Genomic DNA, 11213 nt, shown 5'->3' on the forward strand with positions numbered 1-11213 from the left:
TATATCAATATGCTATAATCACGTATATCTAATCCAGTAGGAATATAGTATATTCCTACAATATTTAATAATCGAAATTTAAACGATACATATATTAGGTTCATAAATGGCGTTGTGATTCTTGTGCTCTTCCTGCCTTTCATGACTAAAGCTTTCCAGATAAAGTTAAAGAGAAAATGGATATACCGTTACGGATTTCGTTGTTTGGGAAAAGGTGGCAGTTATATGGACTGAATAGAAAGAGAAAATGTTTCGTGCGTGTAACTTGACGACAGTACCGAAAAACTCCCATTTTTTTTCTAGAACAGTTACGGAAACGAATGAAGTAAGAACAAAGATGAGCTTGTTTTCATGACAACCAAGATTATACATTTCCCGCTGAACGTGTCCTTTGTTGGAAAACTACGCGGTCAAAAAAGCTCAAGTTTTTTTCAGTGGTAGCAACAATGTTGTGCTACACCCTGCAAACATCAGCAACTTGTTAAATTAAAGGCTATAAAAAGTCGTTGAAACGTGATAACAACCATTTTCGTGGGATGAAGCAGTAAATACGAATCACATGCAATAGCAAAGTACGAGGTATCTTCAATGCAAAACTAAGTTTTAATAGTCTGTTACAATTACACGCTAATTAACTATCATTGATGTGGTGTCCAATGTCCATTCATTTCAGTGTGTCCAGTCATTTATCCTAAACAAGAAAGAAAATGAAACATGTAACTAACAAGATTCAAATATGAAGGAAACTCATATATCCCCCCAGAGTACAAATCCCCTCCTACTCACTACTGCATGCTAATAAGGGAATGATCATTTACAATGATGTAATTACTAGTCACCATAGCTTAATGAACTGATCATTTCTGTGTCTTTGGGTTTTTTGTATTGAACAGGGTGTCCCAAAAAGTCCCCCTCCCCAGTTAAATTAGACCATTGGTTGTTGTGAATGATTACAGCTTCTAAAACGAACTGCTATACAAAGAATCAAAGCGCAAAAAATATACATTCTATTTTCATCTGGCAGACATAGTCCGGTATTATTTAAACTAATGATCACTGCTAACGAGACTAGAGGTTAAACTCTTTACTTACAATCACGTGCCATATTTATCCAGCATATGGTCTACGGCCGTGATGACCACCATGACCACCATGACCACCATGACCACCATGACCACCATAACGGTAGCCATATCTTCCCTTGTAGTATTTGCGGCCGTGATATCTGTGCGGGTAATATCTGTGGCCATAATATCTGCGGCCATAATATCTTCTGCGTTTATAGCCGTATCCATGGTAGGCAGCATCTGCTTGAGCTTCGTCACTGAAAAAATGACATTAGCAGATAAGTAGAAACACCACCAATCCGCAGTTTAATATCTGATTAGGAAATGCAACATAGTTTTCTTTAAACGCCAAGTATATATATACAGTATATCATTCAATAAGACTTAATTCTCTAGGAGTGAAAATGTTTCGATCGTGTGTAAAAAGAGATTTATAAAACATACTTTTCGTCGTCTTCTTCGTCTTCTTCTAGGGCATTTTCATCATTCTCTACAAGGATTATAAAATTTGCTTTATCTGCTTACTATCAAGTATATAGCAAACATCGTTGGACATTTTAATTTCTAATATTCATCGCTCAGACTAATCTGTGGACTAGTGTGATAGCTAGCGTTGCCTAAGCAAGTTTGGAAACTTTCTCGAGTTTTCCTGGTGGATGGTTTTCGTCAGATATTCGTTTCATAGAACAAAATATTTGGATGTAAAACATTACTTCCAACAAAGTGCCGAAAGAAACGCATTTGGAAATCTTTTCTAAATGAGTATATATATGTCAAACTAAGCATAGTTAACAATGATACTATCAATGAACATATAGGTATCCTGGAGCCGTAATTGATGAAAAACTTTGAGGTAACAACTAACATTTCACTATGCTTATATTATCTTCTTTAGTAGTTATTTTCTATCTTTAAAGTATACCTTCTTTGTTTTCCAAAGGTTCATCATCTTCGACTGGTATTGAATAAACCACTGCACACAGCAGACCAAGTGCAAGTAACAAATACAATGTCTTCATCTCGGCACTTTCTTCTTCTTAAGATTTCTCGTTGTCTTCTGTCGGTTCTCACTTCTGAACTTGGGTTATCCAGCCACGGTTTTGGATACTTTTATACCCGTTGTTTAAGATAATTTATACAGTGACTTAGCAATATTCTAGCATATATATTAGTATTAAAATGTTACACTTATCAAATGAATGTCTTTGTAATTTTCTTTTTAAATATCAAGAACTATTATTTTCTTTGAATATAATTGAAATCCAGTCAATATCACGCAAGCACGTTATATCACAATTTCCGATTTGGACGTTTTAAATTAAACTCCAAAATTGTACATCTTTTGATTTTTTCCAATTATAGAAGCGAGTGCTTGAACAGTTTACCGTTTTTCCTGGAAGGTGAAGTAATTTTACACTAGAAAATTCCTTATTCGTCATTTTTTTAATTCTATATGTGTTAACAGTATGAGTTTTTGGAGTAGTTTTACACAGAAATATTCCGTATCCTAATTTGTATCATTATTTTGGCTATATATAGAAATGTGTGTTTCTAATCGTGTGAGTTTTCTGGAAGGTGATGTGAAAGTGAAAGAATATAGGAAATTGTCTCCATATCAACTGTTCAATTGTAAAGACGTTTTTTATGCAGTATAATAATTAATTCTCCATCGATGACGAAACTGCAGCAGTAGCCTTGTGCGAAAAATTATAGAAATTCAACTGAACTATCCAATATTCAGTTATGAGTTATTCTAAAGTAGTAAACTCAGTAGAAGTATGTAGCTCAAAATAAAATGCAAATTTGCCAGAATTTAATAAATGCATGGGTGAAGACATAATAGCTAATTTTTAAACGATTAGTTTGTTAATAAAGTTTGTAGCCTCACAGCCCCAGTCTAACTGAGTGCATGTTTGCCTCCAAATCATATTTATAGCAGAATTAGTTTGAAATATAAGAATGATAATGATTCAGTATATCGGAAATATTGTATTACACTACTACATAATTTAAAGACAGAATTCTATTTTCATCTTGTACAGTGCACTGCAGTCAATATTCTACTGAAACTATAGGCACTAAAATCCCTTATATCCAAACCTATAGTGGGAGGGCATTTGTTATACGTTATATTAGTAATGCTGGTAAATCCCTGATAACATTCATTCAGTCGAAATCATGCAGGCATGTTCAAGCCCATGCATATATACGTAGGATTTTGCGAAGTAAAAAATTCTAGGTAAAAAGATACGACACATACTTATATCAGTTATATATTCGTTCCAATTAACAATTACACAATGATTGAGTCGACTTTTCGCTCATAGACAACGAAGGCGAGTTGTCTAATTGTTTTAGTATACACCCTGTACCTAGGATATATTAATTTCGAGAAAATAATCGATACACCGCAATTACACCGAAAAATAATTTAATTAATTTAATTTTATACGGTCGCCCGAGCGAATTTTTCCCAAACGTTCACCATCACGAATAGACAATGCTTGAGTAGCCAATCAGAATGTAGGATTTGTAATAGACAATAGTCGGCTGTATACTAATAAGTATTAGTATACACCCGCCATTGTCTATTACAAATCCTACATTCTGATTGGCTACTTTTATAGAATTTTTCTATTTTTCAACGAATAAGTCGTATATAGCACTTCGTTAACCACTTCTGCAGAGGAACTAAATTTGTGAAGATAAAACGAAAAAAGTGAATATATACTCGTATGTGACGCAGTGCTTTCTTTCACTCTTCCCTCGTAGTGCTGCTGAACGTATGTACGTTGTAAAGAATCAAAGCTATTCATGATTTGAGGATGATGGTTAAGCAGCTGTACAGTGTAGAGAAGCCTTTTGAGCCGGGCCTAATAGAGAATTTGAAGGTTCAGGGAAAACATGCAACAATTTTTGAATTCCTATTGCAAATCACTAGCAAATGGCATGGTGTTTAGGATAAGTAATATTATATACTTTAATAAATTTAGCATGACGTCACTTAACAGTTTATTCCAGCAGGGGCGGATCTAGGATTTTTTTTACGTTAGTCAAAATTTTCGCAGGTCAATACTCAAGTCAATTCTACGTTTACAGAGTAAGAAGAATTTTCGCTCCCCCCCCCTAGATTGATGAAATTAGTTATATTTCACAGTTTACTAGCTGATTCGATATAAATCACACCTTTATTGTATTGAGCTTGGTCAAAGCAAAATTGCTTTATAAGTTTATAGCAGAAACACGCGGGCCACATAACAAGCATTAATATATAATACTATTAAACATGTCTGGATATTATTTCTACGGTGCAGACATATAAACATACAGACATAACATGATTTTACAAATATTCATATTCAAAATTCAAAATCTATCACACTTTTAAATAATACAGATAATTATAACACACCAGCTCGCTCAGCTAATATGAATAAACAATACAACAAATGAGAATATGAACTGCTCCAAATTCTAAATATTAATATAATTTTATGACATTTGACCGGCGGCGGGCGAATGCAAATAAATGCTATAAAGGCAGCTTCAAAGTCCAAGTGAAATATACAGCTTATGTTATCGTTCCGTTTATAGTTTATATTAACTTATAGTATTATCGGAGAATAGTTTAAATAAACATGAACAGAGAGTGAATATTAAATTTACCTTCGCGTAGAACACTCGACATTACACTTCTCGATTCGTTACGCAAACGAGTATATTATGAAAACAAACCTCCATAGCAAAATTACTCGACAACATGTTATCAGCAATGGTTATCAGTGCCACAAATAGCGTCCGTTGCAAAGAACTGTATTCGACTGCAAAAGCTTTCTCTGCATGAAGTCATCCGGAAAGCTCAAAACGAAAGCTCACAGGCTCTGGCTCACAGGCACACCTCCAGAACGAGCAGACCAAACCCCCAAAACGAGCAGACCAAACCCCCAAAACGAGCAGACCAACCCCCAAAACGAGCAGAATTTTTGTCTCCATGGAAACTACCGAATGGGCCAATCAGATTGATGAGAAACGCCCCTAACCAACCTCCAAAACGAGCAGACCAAACCTCCAGAACGAGCAGAATTTTTGTCTCCATAGAAACGAATGAAAATATTGCGCAAGTCTGCATTCAGGAGCGAGGAAATCGAACGAGATCAGTGTTTATTTAATTTATCAAGCGCAAAAATTATTATGCGACTGTACAAATTTACAACAGGACTGCGATCTGAAAAATATAATCTCACTGCATTTAATTAGTGCGAAATTTTTACGTTAGTCGCGTGATCGGTGTGACTACCCCTAGATCCGCCCCTGTATTCCAGCGCCAAGTGTAATTTAAAACCTATCACAACAAGTAGCGCACTTAGTAATTGAGTAGCGAAACACTGTTTGAGTCGTAGTAGAGATACACAGAGAAAAAAACGTTTTAGACAGTTCGACCGGAGGAGATCCACCCCTCAGAATCCTATATTTATAAAATTAAAAGAATCTCCTTTGTGTCGCAGTCTCTTCCGCGCATGCGTCTGAACCATATGACACTGAAAAAATATTTGTTTTGTAAAGACTGACTTAAACGTGTTATATGGCAAGCATCAAATCATGTAGAAGGCGAAAAAATATATCAGATAACGATAATACACTATCTCGGCGCAAAGATGAGAAGATCACACGACGTTTTCTTAACCTAAATGTGCTCTTCATCTCAGATGAATATTAGCTGCATGTGTTTAGATTACGAGCTTAAACCAGGGGTTCGTGGGACACCCCCATATTTATGTCTAACTTTTACCTATTGTTTATTCAATTAAACAAAAGTAAAACACGAACACAAGTATTTTCAATGATGCATAAATTTTAATGATTCTACGGTTACACGTTGGAAATCATGGCTACTAATTTAATGTAGTGTTGTATCTAAACTATAATGTAGTTCACCGTTAGTGCGTCCAGTCTCTTCCTATAAAGGAAAATAAAAATTCCAACATGTTAACCTGTCCAATCGTTCCGGCTGGAATTCGAGGCTCACGAATCCTTCATAATAATAATAACCTGACATTTCTGCATGAGTCTCTCGGACGCCAATTTTTTTGAACAAAGTAAATCAGTATATGTATAATGCAGTATTGCATTGAAGTGGTAGCCTACGCATAATGCATTGAAGTAACATCAACTAATAACAGATTGTATTTTTGTGGCCCGGAGTGATGTTTATCTGTGCGCTCCTGAGAATCGTGTATTTCATAGATTTCATTCTGACAGACAGTGCATGGTATAATTTAAACCAAGGATCACTCACGAATGAGCCATGATGGGAATTATCTGTTCTTAAAAAAGTGTAAACCAGGTTTTAGTACACACATATTTCTTACAATGAATTGGTTTTTTAATCCTTTATCCACCTCCGTAACGAATAACATTTCGGTGACCATATTTGCGTCCTCCATATTTGCGTCCTCCATATTTGCGTCCTCCATATGCCCAGTATCTGCGTCCGTAACGTTTGCCCCAGTAATGTCCGTAATATTTGCGGCCATAATATTTGCGGCCACGACCGTATCTGTATTTGTGTCTGTACCCGAACCCGGGGTAATTTTGAGGTCCAGGATCTTCTTGAGCTTCGTCGCTGAAAAACCATTTACCAAGTCGATAAAACACCACTAAGTAAACCGTATTTTTTATAACTAGGCGACGAAGCCTGCAGTTGTTGTTGTAAAATAATATACACACGATTTATGATATGATATAATTTATACTGGTCAAATTCATTTACTGAACTGACCACAAACTATTCCTAATATAATTAAAAAGGAATTCAAAGGAAAAATATAAAATGATATTTATTCCGTATACTGGTTGTCATACTGAAAAACTTAAAAAAGAGGACATGCAGGAATAATTAGGTCGTTGCTGGAATGCTACAACGATTCTTCAGCATCAACATGATTGCCTAATTATTTACTTATTTATCAAAACATCGCTGATTCTGTTCGCGAATATAATTTTAGTCCAAGGGAATAAACATAAGTTGGAACCTTTTTTTTCTAACGATTCTGAGGCAAAAATTTCAGGGTGTAAAAAACTTACATTTGGTCTTCGTCTTCCTCATTTTCTTCCAAGGCATTTTCATCATTGTCTACAAAAAGTTGTATAAATGCATGAGTATATCACTATTGGTTCTTTATTTGTTCACTTTCGTCTCTAAAACACGGAAGATTGTTGCATATGAATTTCTTGCAATCTTTGTATAGACAGAAACTCCAAAAATGAAGTCCTATTTTTTAAAATTAAACTCATTAATGCCGTGAAAGAGGCTGACATATTTTTGAGGTTCAGAAACTGGTTTGGTCTCCTCGAGAAGAAAAGGATAAACTGTGGGTCTTGCAATTGGTATTTGACTACTAGGTTTAATTTGTACCTTTTTTCAACTCGTTTTCCAAAGGTTCATCTCCTCGACTGGTGTTGAATATACCACTGCACACAGCAGACCAAGTGCAAGTAACAAATACAATGTCCTCATCTCTGCACTTTATTCTTCTTAAGATATTTCTCGTTGTCTTCTGTTCCCACTTCTCCACGAACTTGGGTTAACAAGCGAAGGTTTTCGACATATTTATACCAGCTGTTTATGCTAATTTAATACAGTCACTTAAAAATATTCTCGCATATAAGTAGTTAATGATGAACCCATTCACGTCTTTGTGGCTTTCTCCATTTAATCGTCATTTTTTATCATATGTCATTAATTAAAGAGGAAAAAAAACCGTCTCCATGACAACAGTTGAACTGTAAGGACGTTATTCGATGCAGGGGATAATTCAGTTTCTATTGACTAAAAGAAATGACAGTCTTTGTTTGAAGGATACCGAAATACATAGTTAAGATATGCATGTCCAGGCTCTGAACTCTTTTAGAGAACGAGCTTTATACGTTTAGTTTTCTAAAAGGTTGTGGCCTCCCAATTCGTCCGCAACTATACAATATTTACCTTAAATCACATTAGGTAGTATATAAAATAAACTAAAACCATAGACTTTTACGTTTGCAGTGCAGTGTAGCGTGCATTTTACAAACTATATACATAATTGAATAAAGTTAAAGTTAACAAACATTGCTGGACCCATGCAATAGTTAGCTGGACCTAGTTGAGACCAATAGATCGACCATCTGCACGAGGACTGAAGAGTACTGCATGTCTTTGTTTTTCGATGTATGGATGGAATAGACTGCCGAGGAAAGTGGAAAATTTTAGGTAAAATGTTACATAGTCTTCATAAGTACTATATTTAATCGTTGAGAGCATTCAAAATCCCATGCATTCTAGATAAATTTGAGTTTGTGAGAACCAATTTCAAGATCGTGTCGTATCGTGATATTTGAGCAATCTCCATATATATACAGCTTGCTCACAGAGTGCACATATTTTTCTCTCTCTTTGCTCACAAAGAAACCCAAAATAAGTATCGGACTGTTGGACAAAGACCCAATTTTTTCAAGAATAATTGCGCCACGAAGGCACAAAGAATAAAGACGAGTTTGGTTGCTATCACAATTCACAACTAATTAATATGCTTTCATCATCTAAAGCCAAATGATAAACCAAATATTTATAGATGTAAAGAAAAAGCTATAACGAATTTGAAGTGAGAATGTGTCAGAAGTATTTATATATCCTTAATACGAATGAAGAATTTAGTACCGAACTAGACGGTTATCATGAGACATCAGTCATGACCACAATGTCAATGCATGTTCTAAATAAGCAGGAAGCGGCAGAAAATTACACATCTTCTGATTACTATATACATTTTGTAATTAACTGACATAGTTTTTGATCATTTATACTATCAGATATATTGATGAAATGTTCCTGTTTCGTTCACCAACCAATAAGGAACGAGGCCCATGCAGGGCCGTAGTTACAAAAATTAGCGGGCAGTCACAAAATGTTCAACTCTTGCTTCCTTGGATAAATCTTTTGTCGTTGCAATAGAAATGTTGATAAAATATTGCATGAATTTAGTACCTAAATTTGATGAATATATTTGCTTAAAAGTCCTTCAAACTACGTGTTAAGCACACTTCAACCCTCCCAAATGCTTGCTCAACTTCAATTATCCCCATACCAACTCCAGTTCCGTTAAGACGTTCTTAGATGTATACGGCATGCAGGTTAATTTCATGATGTAAAAACAATTTAGACATTAACGAGTACTCGAAAATTCTAATGATTTCGATTACAAGCCGTTTCAAATTCTCAAGCGTTCAAATTGGTTTGTGTTAAGAACAGAGGACTCCTTGGGAAATTCCAAAGTTGCGAATTTCTTGCATAAGGCTCCCGTTTGATACGTCGAACTTCCATTCGCCGGCGTATCGAATGCACAAACACAAACAAAGATTTCTGCTCATTAAACAGACCTAAAAACAAAGTATACTTTGATATATTCAAGAGGAGATATTTTTCTATGTCGCGTAATATATATGCTCAAAACCTCAGTTATATCCTCATGCGACAGCACTAAAATTTTCAGTGTTAAAAATGTTTTGCAAACCTGAAAAGCATCCGCAAAGTATCTTTACTGTATAGTCTCAAAATATTGTGAAAATGAAAAGATTTCTCGGAATACGCCGAGAAGAAAATGACACTTGAATCGAAGCTTCTTTTGTATTCATTTTAGTTATAATGGCGTTGACATTACAACATTGTTAATAGCCGCATTATATTTTGTAAGAACTCTTTTATTTGGTGTTTTGCATTCACCAAATATAATTCAAAACTTAACAATGTTATAATCGCAAGCTATTGGTGGGTTTCACCATACTCCAGAGTGATTTGAGTGGGCCGGCAAATGATAGGAAATTGTGCATATTTGCTAGGAAATGCAATACTAATAAAGTATTTAAGCCTTATGTGAATATTACTACTTTCTACCTTCTTGACGAAGGGAGTAATAAAATATGCTAAATACTTTTATTTATATCTTCAAGTAACATCTTTCATCTATAGATCATGTGCACACAAGCTGTTTTAAAGAATCTACCTATACACCCACCTTATAGACTCTTGCATCACTTTACACAAGGTATTTTTGATGCCAGAAGTTATGCTGGCAATAGTATCAACAAAAAGCTTGGGGTGGAGGTCTTGTGATTTGGTTATTTTTTTATTTATGACTATATTAGAATATGGAAATTTTGGATTAGACATTGTTGAATGTTTTTATGTATTAAGAAGACGCCTGTTCTGGCGTTAACTCCGGCGCACGTGCCAGTCTTCAATATAGAGCTTCTGAACATAAACAATACATTATAATAACTTGTAGGTACACCACGTAAGTATTAAATACTGCAAAGCTTTCGGTCCGTTAACCCGGACCTTCATCAGTGCAATTACTTGAATTCAAGTAATTGCACTGATGAAGGTCCGGGTTAACGGACCGAAAGCTTTGCAGTATTTAATACTTACGTGGTGTACCTACAAGTTATTATAATTACTAAAGTCGCCATGCAATCATACAAGAAAATTATAAACAATACAGTTCATATTCGCATTTAGATGCCTTGCGAACCTCGTACTTTAAAAAGTATAGAAGTTAAATCGTTCAAAAATGTAAATAAACGGCATCGGATACATTCGCTTTGTCTTACACTTTGCCTTTGGAATTCGCGCTTATATAGTTATATTAAATCTTCAATCCTGTGCAAACAACGACGAGTCAAAGCGCCCATACACGACCACATCATCTTGTTAAACGGCGAAATAGCAGCGATATTACTAAAATAGGACCGGAATCTACGTGTATTAAATATATTCTGAACTGAGATTGACAGGGTTCAATGAAGCAAATTGAAGTTCTTTACGGCTAGGTTGAAATTGGTAGGGGCATGACAACCAAGCAATAAGAATTGATATAAGGCACCAAATGATATAATTTTGGTGTTTACAAGGCCAGTCATTATTTATGGCAGGAGTGGGGCTGAGGAGAAAATATTTTAATTCTTAAAATTTTCCAACCCCTCTTTTTATGTGCTGAGAAAAACGTTTACACCACTTCTAGGCAATGAAAAATAGTTACCTTTTATAAGGTTTATTTATAACAAGCATTATAACATTTGTATAAGCTTTGAATGCTGATTGTATATGGGGAA

At 35.1% G+C, this 11213-nt stretch overlaps 1 protein-coding gene across 1 annotated transcript; it reads right to left on the bottom strand.

Annotated features, from left to right (window-relative positions):
• Positions 1-1107: 1107 nt before the first annotated feature.
• LOC114542885 (cold and drought-regulated protein CORA-like) lies at positions 1108-2086 on the bottom strand. Its single transcript, XM_028562266.1, has 3 exons — positions 1990-2086; positions 1512-1557; positions 1108-1324 (listed from the first exon to the last, which is right to left on the bottom strand). Exons 1-3 carry the CDS (start codon positions 2084-2086, stop codon positions 1108-1110), a joined length of 360 nt encoding a protein of 119 aa, XP_028418067.1.
• Between the last annotated feature and the right edge of the window lie 9127 nt (positions 2087-11213).

Source organism: Dendronephthya gigantea, unplaced genomic scaffold, assembly GCF_004324835.1.
Source record: "Dendronephthya gigantea isolate DGI-Jeju-01 unplaced genomic scaffold, DenGig_1.0 000410F, whole genome shotgun sequence".
Lineage (NCBI taxonomy): Eukaryota > Metazoa > Cnidaria > Anthozoa > Malacalcyonacea > Nephtheidae > Dendronephthya > Dendronephthya gigantea.